Genomic DNA, 14,938 nt, shown 5'->3' with positions numbered 1-14,938 from the left:
GTAAATACTGACATGGTTACAAGTCTGGCCTGGCACAATCAGTGTCAACCTACTCCATCTCATCAATTTAACTCATGAATCTTCAGAGTCACATTTAAACCAAGATCAACCAACACTGCATACATTCTGCACTTCAGAAGAAGCTTCATTTTAAATCTGAGATTTAATATAAAAACTAAGAGGAAACTTTATTTTATTCCAACTGCTTGAAACTGAAATTGATAAAATCAATCTTGGTAACTTCTTTTAGATACAGGATAACTCTTTTTATTTTGTTTTATTTTGTAAAATAAACGTGCATAAAGTTGAAAAAAACATTAAAGGTGATGCTGAAACAGTTCAAAGTCTCTTGAGCACATTTTAAAAGGGATAGTTATAAATGCTTTGTATTTGTGAAAAATCATTTCACCACAATATTTAACTGCTCCCCCAATCACAGCTGAATGGCATCCCAGAAAATCCATTGCAAAATTTCCATTTATAGCCTCACAAATGCGTAAGACTACACTTTGATGATGCAGAGGATGCAAGTATTGCAGTTGTATTACTGGCTATCACCTAGCAAAAATACATGAGTGATAACTCATGTTACATGTCACAGTTCACTCATTATTTGGAGACCAGTATGTTTTTCTTGAACTGTGGAACACGGTAACAGAAAATTAGCTCACTACCAAGACCAGCTAGTTCCTCAATTAACACAGTGCCTAATCATCTTAGCCTTGAAAAATATGCAGGTAGCAAATCCCCAAACTAAGCCATATTTTACTGTCTCCTAAACTATTTTAATCTCAGTATCATTTTCATTGTATCAGCACAGAGGTTCTACAGGGAAATCACACAAATACAGCTTTGGACCAGTGCTGCTCCAGAGATCAGAATCTAAACATCTCTCTGACCATTCCTTCTCAAATTCCTGATCCCTGGCAGAGAACCTTCTGATCTCGAGAGCTTTGTTGAACATTCTCATCCCAACCTTTCCCAATCCTTCTCTTTTAGCAGACAGCACAGACAGGGCTGGCTTGAGCACAGGAAACCCACCCAAAGCAACCCCAGGATTTACTGCTTCCTCCTTCTATCTCTTTTTTATCATTCCTCTTTATTGCCTGGAAATAAACACTACCTTGAAAGGAAAAGAAAAATGATCATGGAGCAGTTTCTAGGATGGCTCTGCTTTTCCAATCAGGAGCTGAGTGCAGAGGATTTTTGGAGTGGGCCATGGTATGGGAATGGCTCAGCTAATTGAAGGCAACCTCAAGGTCAACACAAATTGTGGTGCAGACATAAAAATCAAGGGCAAAAAAAATAAAAAAGGAAAGGCAGAGTCATATGATGAAAGGAAAAAAGGAGTTCAGGAGAGACACAACAGAAAGGGAAGAATGTGTCCATATCAATGGGCAAAATAACTCTTCCCGGGATATTTTCCTGAGTGCAATCTACAGTTAAAACTTCCCATAAATGAACACAAATTCTCAACAGGATTAAGACTCACGCTTAGCTAATGTAGACTGATAAGCTACTCTGAAGAAATATCATCTGTAATCAAAATTTTAAATGAACCAGATCCAAAACAGCAAGGCCAAAACAATTCATGGTGCATTTCCTTGACATTTAATAGGTTTGAATAAGAGATTCTTCTGACCAGTTTTCAGCAATCTAACCCAGCTAGAAACACAAAATAGCCTTCTGAAACTTTACACTAACTAATCTAGAGAATTTCAGGAAAAAAACCCTTGAGTTCAATATATCCATATATTACACAGGACTCCACAGAACAAGGGAAGTACTGAACCCCCTCAGGGCAGAGCCCTCCAAATTGCCACTGCGAGGTGGCAAAGTTTTCTGGATCAGCTAAATTTGAATAATAGGGTGTTCTTAGCCCAGATAACCTATTGACTTCCATACCTAACAAAATGGAGAGGCTCTTTCATGTGCCTCCTAGATTTAGCAGCTGTTGCTCTGACACTGTCAGCAACACATCCATCTTAATCACAGTATGAGCCTTTCAACTTCCCTTTCTTTTTCCCTCCTCCCGCCCATCAGCTCCAAGCTCTGTGTGCAACCAGAAGTTAATGCAATCTCCCTGATCTCTCCTGCATGATGCCTCTTTGTCTTAGCATCTGATCCATGTACATCTCTCAGTTTTTGTCCTGCACATATAGGAAGCTTATATTTGGATGCCAATGGGAGGTGCCTTCAGGCTGTTTTTCCTTTGCTATTCTGAAGCACTCTGCTGTAGCAACTCCCCAGTAACTTGCCTTGCCCATCACCATGGGCACTTTACTTTTTATCCTCATTATTCTTTTTGATTTTTCTTTGCTTGAAATAAAAGCCTCCATATGTTTTGCTCTTCTTTTATTGGAAGATGTTAATGCTGTGTACCAGAGGGCACAGTCAGACTGCCATTTGGACAGAATTATACACCCAGTTACTGCCTAGGGTGTATCACCTGTATGAGTGCTTTCAGCAAATCTCAGCTGTTTCTGACAGAACTGAAGGCAATATTTTACTGCTGGAAAACAATATGCAGTGTTTTCCAAAGGAGTATTTTTTCTGTCAAAGTCATTCAAATTACCTAGTACTTAATGGCCTACAGTTCACTGTAGATACATTTCTAGTTCTTAAAAATATGACCCATCTGAATTGTAAGTGCTTTTAAAACAAGAGCTCAGCCGTATGCACTTTTAGTTAATTTAAAACCATATTCAAACTCTTCTCCTCATTTGGGTTCTCATCTGAAAAAGTGAACTTTGAATGTATCATTCATAACAGATCAGGAGTTCCTTAAAAAGAAACCAATTCTGTTTCACCAGCAAGGCATGAGAAGGCTGCACATCTGAAACATCTTTGGTGTGCTGGGTAATTCACATTCACTGAGTGAATTAGCTGAAACAAGCATTATAAATGAAAGAGAATAAAATAAAAAACAATTCACACTAAGGGAAGGCTTGACTTATAGGAAGTGGCAGCTCTGATGGCCCAAGGCATAGAATTAGTTTTGCCACTTGATAATTTGACTGATTCACTCGAGTGGCCAGAAAAGGACATTTTCTGCCTGATTTCAGTGTAATGAAGTCACCTGCTCTGTGACTGCCAGGGCCAAACCAAGTGCAGCACCAGGACCATGACCAGGCTTCTTGCTCATGTGAGATCCAGCTACAGCTGCACATTTGCCTTTCTTCATGTGAAACCATACAAGCACCATGAAAATTACCTGTTCCATTCACTCCCCTATTTACAGAGAGCTTGGGGCTACTGCTGGGATGTTCTCTTAGTTCTACTGCATATCCCAGCAAAGAGCCTGTGCTTTGCTTCTTTTTTAACAAAGGAGGTAACAAAGGCAAAGACAGAAAAAATAAAGTCATTCCAAGGGACTAGAAATATATATGACATTTTTTTCTTAATTAGGTATTATTATTAAATTCTTTATGAACAATTACAGCAGATTTTACATTAAGATTATAAAACATCCATTAAATATCATTTTCCTTCTCACACATCTTATATGAAAAGACTGTAATACACAGGCAGAGATTTGGGAACGCATCTCAACAACTTGCATGATGTGATGTCAGTTTTATTCCTGCTTTGCTGGACTGGGGTCAGACTGGTAAATGTAATATATGTGCTCATCTGTAGGCATATGCCCAGTTTCACTGGTTATTATTTACAGCTAACCTTTCAGGGTAATGACTGTATACTGCATGTCCAAGGAACAAAATGTTATACTGCTAATGAAGAGAATATTTTCTTCCTTTTATGCAAATATTAGATTGAGACTGCCCCAGTCAAGAGAGATAATCCACTTAGAAATATTATTATTATCATTAAAGCACATCCAATCAATATGCAAATGCAAAAAAAAAGTAATTAAGCATTTTATTTTTACAATTGTTCAACAGCAAAAACAAAGATGTAATGTGCATCAAAATGATTTGACATTTTACAACCAATTTTCTACTTGACATATGTTAGTGAGTGCATGATTCATCTACATTTTTCAGAATCAAAGTGCATGATCTGGCAAACTAATTCTGTTAATAAAATGAAAAGGTGACCTTGCTTAATTTAATGTCTGTGTAGAAATACTCTTTCAACATGTTAAAGAATTACAAAAAGGTTATCATAGCTTGCTTTCATGGGAGAGTACTCTACCTTTTCCAGTTAATTTCTCAGGCTTTTACTGTAATTCATTAGATTACATAAAAACAATGTAGATAATTATATTTTAATAAAGGCTTTCTTTTCCTAATAAAATGTCTGTCATTTATATTCAGACATGTATTATATAAAATGCTTCTCTTTCTTGAAGTGCAGCTTTTCATATTCAAGTCACAGGAGGTTGGTAGCTGGAGGAATTTCTATTTTTTTACAAAGGATTTTCAGCATAAATTTGGTTTCTAGATTGACTCCTCCAGAAGTGCAGCCCTACATTTATCTTTCAGAGAGGTACAACCCAGGATCAGCAACACCAGCTACCAGCAGCAAACCAAGAGGCCTCTGTTCAGCAGAGGATGGTACACAATACTACACTCTTAAAGTCTGCTTGTTTTACCTCATACCAATTAATGTTCACTGTGATAAAACAAGGTATACAACTAAACTATACAACTATAAACCTGTATAAAACTGTACAAATAAAATAGTTTAAACAACACAAATACATCTCCACTGAAATCCCACTACAATCTCACTTTGAGAGTGATCAGGCAATCAATCTATTCCAGTTATTCTTGCTTCCAAACAAAAACGTGCACTTCTTCAGACTGCTCAGAAAGAGATGTTTCCTGTTCATCACAAATCCTAATTTGTTGCCAGCCTTTGGCATCATGTTTTATTGCTTGGGAAGGGCTGAGAGAAGAGCACGTTGTTCCTGTGCAGGAGGAGATGCCACTCCAACCAAGGTGGGATCCTGGGATCAGGCACTGACTGCATTCACAATTTTGCAAAGAATCCTTACAGAACCTGTTCTCCAAAACTCTGTGGGAAGTAGGAAAACACTTGTGTTTAAGACACCAAATAATCCAAGCCAAATCGATGGGATTATTTGTTTGCTGATCTTAAATCACACTGAAGCATTTCCCTCATGTAGGACTCCAGGGCTATAGGACAAGGACCAGAGCACAAACACATTTAAAATGACAATGAAAGCACTCAAAACCTGACTAGAACTATGGAATCACCTGGATTTAAGTACATTTCATGCCTATTTTTTAATCCAGTGAGATTTGTTCTCTCCTTTTTCCTGCATAACTTCACCAGCGTTGTTATAACAAGAATTTTGCCAAAATACAGCTTTATCAAGGTTTCCTTTAGGAAACCACACTACTCCAATGTAATGCAGATCTGAATGCTGCATTTCAAGAGAATATTATTTATGTAAATATAGCCGCCTTTAGCATTGCAAGAAGATGATGGATCAGCATTTTTCTGCAACCAGAGGTGCATTATACTTCCAGTTAAAATTGTACCTATTTAGTTTTAGGTCACAGAAGTAAGAATTTAAGTGTGTGTAGATAACTTGAGTTTAACAATTCTTTGAAGTACTGCTGGATACACAAAATGCAGTCAGTATGGGAATCTCACACAAACACAATGAGATGCAATTAACTCCACGTGTTTGTGATACTAGTATTTGTTGTTGAACTATTTGTTCAACTTTATTCAAGATACTTTAAAGGAAAATAAAACCGAGCAAAACAAATTTAATTATAATACTGTTATTGCCAAAACAGTCCTCCAGAAAACAAGGAGTGCTGAAGGCAAATCCTTCACATCTCCTGATGCTATTTATGACTAAGGCACTTCTTAACAATAACTTAAAAGAGCTAAAAAAGGTTTCAAAGTCAGCTGAAGATGAGAGAGAGAAGCAGACAGGTCTTATGATCACTATAGACCTCAGTGCCATGAGTCAGGAGACTAACAGAAAAGCTGGTAGAAAATGCCACAGATGTTAAAAACAGAGAGATGAAAAAAAAATTAATGGTTTTGCTAATTCTGTGAGACTTCAGCCAGCTTTTTCAAATGCTTCCCTTCCATCTGCAAATCAAGGCAAACTCAGTGCAGCTCTACCCTGAGTGGCAGGATGATAGTTTTAATTCTCTCAGTGTGACCACCCTGGCTGAACTTTGTTTTCTCTAATGATGTAGGAACTCAGTAAGATCGAATTAAAAAAAAAAAAAATTACAAATGCATAAAAATCAAAGTATATTGCTGAGTTTCATACTTCTTGGACAGTAATTATTAGCTGAGGCTAAGTGTAAATTAAATTTACAACAAGGTTAACCATTCAGCAAAATCTCCACAGCTTTAGTTATTCATTTGTCAAAAACATAATGTCCCACCCGACAGAGCAGACACTGAAAATGAATCCTTAAAGAAAGATAATATTAAAAGAGAAAAGGAAAGAGAGGAACTGAGTGACTCACAGTCACCAAGTATAGTTCTCAGATTATCAGAACTCTACTGAATGGCTGTATTAAAAGAGTAATGATATGATCCTGCATTCCTCATTCACTCCAATTCAGGCTCCCTTCAGCACAGAAATCTGCTGGCATGAGATGGGGGGTACTCAATCATGCTGCACACATGGTCTTTAATTTTAAAATCCAGTTAAATAGATGTTCTAACATCATTTTTTATCTAAGAACATTTAATGATAAAATGAAAGAGCGCACATGTAACTTATTTGTCAGCTTTACTGTGCAGTGGATAACTTTCCTATGTTACTCATACGAGCTTTCATTTCCCAAATCTATCTGCATTCATTATGACAGTAAAAATGAAGAGTTGTTAAAGAGACATATGCATTTTTATTATTGTTCAAAAAAATGGATCTTTCCACAGTCCTTTGAGCTTCAGAGTGTGTGATTTGCATAAAATATTTCTCATTTTGGGGACACAGCAGATGGAGTGCAGGGCACTGTGAGATATGCCATTTATCACAATGACAGTGTGTAGGTAGCACTGATCCTCTCACCACAGGGGGAAGCTCGAGCTGCAAATGTGGAGCAGCATTAAAAGCCTGACAAGTGGAGTTTGGCAACACTTGTACTACTTATTAACTTAATCATATTAATTTATTACCCATATATATCAAAGTAATTCACTACTGAATTGTCACCAAGAACAATTTATAAACTGTTAACATTCCGCATAGGCAGAGGAGTGTTGTGGCATCCTTAATCAGTGTTTGCCTTTGATTAAAAATAATAATTTCGACCAAGCCAGGTAATGCCAACAACAACAAAGTCCTGCATATGTTCCTCATTATAAATGGAACTTCCAAATGTCACCTATGACAACTGAAAAAAAAAAAAAAAAAAAAAAAAAAAAAAAAAAAAAAAAAAAAAAAAAAAAAAAAAAAAAAAAAAAAAAAAAAGGGTAATTGTAAACAGCAAAATGAGCCACAGAAATGGGATGTAAACACAGAAATGTTCAGTTAAATGCTGGAAGTGAAGAGAGGGTCCACGGGATTGCTGGCAGCAGGAGCTGCTACAGGCTGTGCTGGCAGATGTGTGCCCACCTTGATAAACACAACTGGGCACCAGAGACCCCAAAAGCCTCCAATCTCCTTCACTCCTCTAACAGAGAGACACCACATCAAAATGCCCAAACACCGCAGCAAATCCTGTTCTATCCTCCCTTTTCTGAATAAAGACGAAGTGGCTGCTGCTGTTGCTGCTCAACTGAAGGAACACATGAAGTTACCATATCCTGTGAGTTGCTCTCTAATACAGTCCCACAATGATGTGAGTTGGTGCTGCAATTAAAATATTAACTCCAATGAATTATTAATTACCTGAAACTATTAAGTACACAACAGATTCTTTTAACTATTAATAAGACAAAACTGTTCTGAAAAAAGTATTTGCATCTGTACAAATGAGTCAATATTTTAAACACTACATTCTTAAAAACTCTAGACAAAGTGTCTATTTTAACTGCTTATGAAATAAAAGAAGAACCATTTCAAGAGGGGTGAAGCTAACATAGCTGATAATGAAAATAGCGGTTTATCTAACACATTGGCAATGCAGCTGGTTTGCTTCTGTCTGAGTACTCACTTGAAAAGGCCTTTTTCTCCTCTTCTCGTGCATTTCCCCACCAGCCAGGTTTCCTGCCATCCCTGTGCTGAGCCCTCAGCAGCTCCCAGCCCTAAATCCTCACTGTGAGCCCTCTGCTTACCTCCCAGCTGTCCCCTTCCAGCCCTGCCAGGCTGCCACAGCTCCGAGCAGCACAGCCCAGAAAATGCCAACAGGGATGTTTCAAACAGGCTTGTGCCCATCACCCTGACACCCACCCTCCCTCACCAGGACTTCCAGCTCCCACTGCAGGACCCAGCCCATGGGCACTCACACAGATCCCATCCTACTGCCTCTAAGACTGCCTCGCACAGCTGCTGGGTGCCCTGTACCACCATCTCACAAAGTTCTAGTACCAGGATGATTTTCTCCATGAGCCACCCTCTCCTGTACCTTGAAAATAAAATGAAGCAGCCCTCAAAATGTTTTTATTGAAATAATAGCAGCCATTCTACAGACTGAGTAGAGAAAAATTGCAATGAAGGCAGAGTGGTTTTCTAACCTTTTCTGAAGACAACCTATAGGAAGGGTAGGAGGACTGGAGTTGCACAGATAACTCAAAAGATTCAACTACTGTTTCAGCTTCATTCCATATGAGGAGTTTGCTGAACCATTGGCGTCAGTCATGTAAGATTTCAGCTTCTCTCGACACAGCAAACTAGTGCTTCAGACCCCAAAACTTCCCTGAGAATGCATTCCACAGATAAGTCCCAGCTGTCTTGTTAAGATACACTGATGATAAAGACTTTAAAGCCTTTTTGTTGTTCGTGTCACTTCATCCCATGGCACTGTTTGAAGGACTGAGCCTTTGATGACCATCGCTCTGTGACACGCAGGATTTTTCCTTTGCCCTCACAGCAGGCAAGGGCACCACGCTGATTCCCACATTTCCTACACCAATACAGAAAAGAGAAAACACTTTCTCCTAAGATAACATGAAATGGACAGTGCTCAACATCAGCTCCTGAAGGATGCAGTCATGGCACGGTTCCTGTGCTGCCTCCACAGCCCTTCCCAGGGGTCTGCATCCCACACACACCACCTCATCTTTCTCAGCCACAGCACTAACCCAGATGTAACCCAAATAATCCCATTTCCCCCAAGGTGAAAAGTACCTACAAACATTTTAAAAGGTTGAGGCTTCACTTGCAGCTCCTTCACATGTTATTCAGGTCTAAGAGTAGATGGAGCGCACTGTGCCAAGAGGTCAAAAAAATACCGTCCACACCAGGAAATGCAGTGTGCCTAATTTAACTACCTGTTTATTACGTGAAAATGACCATGTAAACTGAGCTGACACAAACCAAATGGGTGATGAAAATAACAGCACATTTCAAGGAGTGGAAACACAGACCAGACGGCTCGTCTGAGTCTGCAGGAAGTTATTAATCATCACTCTGTAATACCCCCTCCAGACAGAGCTGCCAGCTCTGCAGCCACAACTGCGACTTCTCCAGACCCATCCATCTAACCAAGAGCCAGTCAGGACGCCACTGCCTCCACTTCAGCTTGACAAGCAGGCTGAAGAGGAGGCAAAAATGAAAAAAATGCAATGCTGGATGAATCACGCTGCATTTGCTGATGTGGAGCCTGTTACTAAAATGAAGAAAACTACTCAGGTGGACATAGCAAATGAGGGAGCCACATGAGTGAATTTTTTTTTACTAAGAATAATGTAGGCAGACTACCAATAGCATCTGCCTATCTGTGCTATCGTTAGAATGGGCAAGATCAGACACAAGGATTATCAAGGACAAGAAGACACCCAGAGGAAATGATTCAGGCAATTACACTGCAGTTAGAGGGGGCAGGTAACCAAAGAAGTCCTCAAGATGTAAAAACTCTGTCTTGCCTCTCTATCAGCCTCTGCCCTTCTGGAAGGGATGGATCTCACTCTCCCATGCTGCAGTCCTGGTCCTGCTCCCCTCCCACTGCCCTCCAAACATTCACATGGGAGATGGGAGCAGCTTTTATTCCAGTCTATTGCCCACCATTTGGATATCTGGAAGAAGAAAAACCTCTGTTCTGTGACGAGTGTTAAAACCCATTTTGTTCCTATTTCAGCCAAAAAAAAGAATCCAATCCCAAAGTACTGCAGGCACCCAGAGTAAAGCAATTTGAGTGTAAGGAGGTACAAATGAAGCCAATGGAGGCTTCATGGCTGGGTTGCTCCACTGAGAGCCAAAACAGCTCAGATCCCCATGGAGTTTACAAGAGGCTCCTTTCGCACCTTTGCTTGCTCAGCAACTCCCCCAGCTCTTACCCTGTCCTCTCCCTAGGAACAAGGAAAGCACCACAAACCCCTGGGGAGCTGTGGCCCTGACACAGGGCTCAGGAGCTGTCCTGCTGGCTTTGGGGCCACCTCAGGCACGGGGACCCCCCCTTGTCTGCAGCCCCTGGTGACACCACCACGCTCTGAAATGGGAATTTCCCCCCTCCAAGCTGCTCCCAAACCCTCCTCAGCCACTCTAGGAACATCGTCTGGGACTCCCCGAGGTTTTCCCGAGGTCAGGGAGGTGGCTGCCCTGACAGACACCCCTGAGACACCCCTCTCACCATGTGCTAAATACAGGGGATGGAGCCCACTCACACTTCAGGCTCCAGACAGCTCCCAGCAGCCTGGAAACTCAACTCAATAATCCTCTACTCAGACTGTGTGCTACTCAAAATATCTGTGAGACACAGGATGTGCACCCCCAACACATCGCATCCCAAAACATTTCCCAGTTTGAAGCAACATGGCAGTCTGTGTGACTTGGTGTCCTATTTGCAAACACACACACACACACAGAGTGGAAAAGTAACATGGAATATTCTGGATTTCAGAGAAGAACTTATCAATGCAAGAGGCTCTTGTGCTTTCCTATCTATCAGTAGTAACAGAAACAGGAATCCATGAAATTCCTGAGCTGAGAACACAACAGAGATACTAAAAAAACCCTCATTTATAAACTACAGGAGGGAAATCACAGTTCTGGAACCCTGTCACAAACATGAGCAGTGCATGAAGCTGCAGCAGCCCAACTGTGGCCTGTGGTTCTGGCCAAGTGCTTTCATACTTTGTTAACTGCTCCTGCTAAGGCTGCTGTAAATATTGTTTAGGAATGTTTTTTTCCTCCTTCCACAGGGAAGGTACCAGTTCCCTGTGACATCCTTGGGACACCTGAAGCTGCAAGGAAATTAAAACTCTCCCTGTGTCACTCAGTTGCAGTGCACAGGTTCTGCAAGCAGAGTGATCTGTGAGATCAGGAGAGCTGGCATTCTACTCCCAGCAAGGATCTTCCTTAATTCTGCTTTTCCTGTTACATACTCTACAACTTGATATTCTCCTCAACACTTCACTATGTTTGGTTATTAGGGAGTTACAGTTTATTTAGACTGGACTTTGACAGCAATCCTAAAACTGCTAAGCCTGTTGAATATTTAAACAGTTACTCTTATGAATACAGCCTGTAAAGATAGCTTTATTAAGAAAATGAACTTACCTTTAGCATGCTGTAATTAATAAAAAATTAAAACACTCATCAGGACAGCAGAAGATTTAATTTAAACTCCATTAATAAATTAATGAAGTGAAATTAAATACTATGCATTAAGTTATGTATATAATTCCACACATTTTTATGCTAGATTTTTCACTTTATGATATTGAAAGTGTTAGGATAGGGTTAATAATTTCTGATACCACAGAAGCAGGGAATAGAGTCTCAGCTTCACTACAACCAGGTGTTGCTTCCATTGTTGCAACCAAATGAAGTATAACTCTGCCTGGGTAATCGGGATGGGGGAGAAGGAGAAGATTGGGATGGCTTGTGCTTGGAAATGAAGTAGGTCGGGTGAAACTGTACCTAATCATCATAAGATAGATGATCGAATTGTAATAATTGTTGGTAGCTGAACATGATCATTATTTCAAACTAGAATGGTGAGAATTGCAAAGGAAGATATTTACAAAATCCATGCTTGGATGTATACAATAGAACAATTTAGGTTTAATGATTAACATAGTTATGTAACGAAATGGTATAATACAGGGCCCCTTTTGGACCCTCGTTGGAGTTGGATTTGGGTTTGTACCCCGGCTCCCAGAGCTCTCAATAAAGCACCTCATAATCATTCCGATGATTATGCGTTTTCCTCGCTAACAAAAGCAGATTATTAAAGCACAATGCACTGTGGCAACATGGACTTATATGCTTTTCAAGTGTTTCTTCTGTAATTCCTACAAGCATCTCTGTCTCTCCCCAGCACACATTAATGGGATTACAATACATCAGGCATTAGCCACGCTGCTCAGATCCCAGAAGAACTAAAACACACATGCATTTCAAAGAAAGAAATGCCTCTTACAGGCCTCCGAGACAATAGTTCAGCCTCTCGGGTTGTTTTCTTTTCTTTCCTTGCTTTTACTAAAATGACACATTTAATGGAATTTCTTGTAAGGAAATTACAATTAATAAAGAACTAAATTACAAATCCATTAGATTTCAGTCACTGCAGCAGCAAAACAGTTTTCATGAATGCTCAAAAAAAAAAAAAAATCCAATAATGTAACCTCTGGTAAAGCCTGCAAAAGCCCTGAAGGACAAGGCAGTTAGATCAATATTAGTTTATTTTAACTGCTGTGCAGTATGAAGAGATGAGGCTGATCATCTGATGGATTTTATTACCTGTTGGAGAGATAAGCCCTGGTGATAAGAGGCCTGGAACTCCGTGGGGTAGCAGCCTTGCATTTTCCTGGATTGCCACTCCCAGGGAGCGCTTGGGGGGTCTTCCTGGGCGGGAGCTGGTGGGACAAGAGCAGAAATAAAAACAGTTTTCTTCATGAAACATCTGCCTACTACACATGCCATCAAGTGTGTATAAAATACATGAATCATCAGTGATAAATGAAAATAAATTTTAGAAGTTCTTGCCTAGGGAAAAAAAAAAAAAAAAAAAAAAAAAAAAAAGGAAATATAGCATGATTAAACACGGAAGAACTGCATAGGTTTCACATGAGCCAGCAGTAAGGTTTTCCATTATCCAAGGCTTCCATGACCTCACAGGTACTTGGTGGAGAGGGGTTATAGCAGTGACTGCTCCAAAGGCTCTGCTGTGCACCTGAAACACAGAAAATTACAGGCTGTGACGCCTGAAGATGAGGAGTTGAAACCCTGAATGCAACATCACCTCAAACCTTGTTCTGGACCATGGCAGGTACTTGCCTCATTCTGAAGGGCAGCATTAACTTAACCCCGAGCTTTGCAACACTCACCATTTACCTTCACAGACTGACTGGTGGGTTTAACTCTTATAGTTTAAACCAAATATTAGCCCAACCTGCCAAAAAACTCACCAGTTTATGAATTATGGCTGCAGATTTTAATCCAAAATGTCAGAGGTTCACAGACTGGTTCTACTAAACTCTTCTTCTCATCTATCACCTTCACCCCTCACATCAGTGTGTGTACATTTCCGCATCCTCCACTGCCATCATAACACAGATTTACAGGCCAAAAAACCATTTGAACTGACTCTTCCTCAAGCCATCCAATAAAAATGCAACCTCCTCATGTTTGGAAAAGTATTGCTGCTTCTCTTTGGTCATAACAGATTTTACTCAGTTGAATAATAGAGCTTTTGACAACACAGAGTGAAACACTATAAAATAATTAAGCTGCAACAATGAATGAGGTTTGAATAGAAAACATTTCCAAAACGACTTCTAGGTCACAAAGAAATTTAAGTTAAACTTCACTCTATCAAGTTACAGTGGCAAAGCCCTCCATCAAGGCACGACAAACTCTGCATTTAAATGAAGACAACTTCCAGCAGCACTCCACAGAGGCACCATTAACCTGTTCATTTTTCACACCGTGCTAGTGTTATTTTGTTTTACTGTACATCAAAGTAGCACAAAATCATTTTTTTGATTTATTATTTTATCTCTACAAAACCATTCTCCCCTCATTTTAGCTTTGGGTTTGTCCATTTTGAATTTCATTTTATTCAGTATTTTTTCAATTTTTCTTCTTGATGCTTTCAGTTGTTTATCATACTATGATGGCTGTGAAGTAAAGTTTGCTACAAGAACCACTGGGCTATAATAAAGCAAACCTAAAATAAGAGCATTTTATTTCCAGGGGAAGTTTGATGCACACATGCATTCTCTATTAAAATCACCTGCTGAAATCATCCCCTGCACAGCAAAATTGTCTAACAGATAGCATTAGGTTGATATGTGAGGTTTTTGAACAAACAGGAATTGTTGTTCTTTTGAATTACAAGAGCTTGTAATCCACAGGCATGTGTAAGTGCTTAGCTGGCACTTACTGTCTCTGAAAAAAACCCTACAAACCAGCTAAAATTAGCAGCTTTCTCCAGTGGAAGAACTCGATTAACAAAACAACAAAACATTTTCTTCCCAAGCTCAAATACTAACAAATCTTTTGCAGAAAACTCCGTATCTTGGTATTAACTTAAGAAAAAACATTTTCAAAATGCAAAAAAACAGCTTTGAAAGAGATCTTACAAAGAGACTTTTGAGTTGTGATTTGTGTTTTCAGAGGATGAGCAGGGTGGCTGTGGAGTTTCAGCCCTGGTTCTGCAGTTTTTGGCCTGACAGAAGCTCACGTTGATGGCTCTGAGCACAACCCATGGCCCACAGGTTGAGCAGGGCACAGCTTAAGGTGTTTCCACAGGCAGATGTGACACCTGTGCCTGAGCACTGACCCGCATGGAAAGCCCAAGAGATGAAGGAAGAGAAGTTCACATCAAAAACTTACTCCATTCCCTTCAAGGGCCCTGCTGGCTGTTATTTATATCCTCCCTTACACAGACAAGGGAAGTTCCACTGGGAAAACAAAACATGT

General features: G+C 39.8%; 1 protein-coding gene across 2 annotated transcripts in view; it reads right to left on the bottom strand.

Annotated features, from left to right (window-relative positions):
* The window catches only part of LOC136373467 (dachshund homolog 2-like), a 326,642-nt gene that overhangs the window by 143,006 nt on the left and 168,698 nt on the right, over nucleotides 1-14,938 (bottom strand). For both annotated transcript variants that reach the window (XM_066338367.1, XM_066338369.1), the window contains exon 2: nucleotides 12,755-12,870. In XM_066338367.1, the coding sequence (XP_066194464.1) occupies nucleotides 12,755-12,870 (116 nt within the window). The remainder of the gene's footprint in view (nucleotides 1-12,754; nucleotides 12,871-14,938) is intronic.

Source organism: Sylvia atricapilla, chromosome W (assembly GCF_009819655.1).
Source record: "Sylvia atricapilla isolate bSylAtr1 chromosome W, bSylAtr1.pri, whole genome shotgun sequence".
Taxonomy (NCBI): domain Eukaryota; kingdom Metazoa; phylum Chordata; class Aves; order Passeriformes; family Sylviidae; genus Sylvia; species Sylvia atricapilla.
Note: the sequence above shows the minus strand (reverse complement) of the source record. Positions and strands in the feature narration are given on the sequence as shown.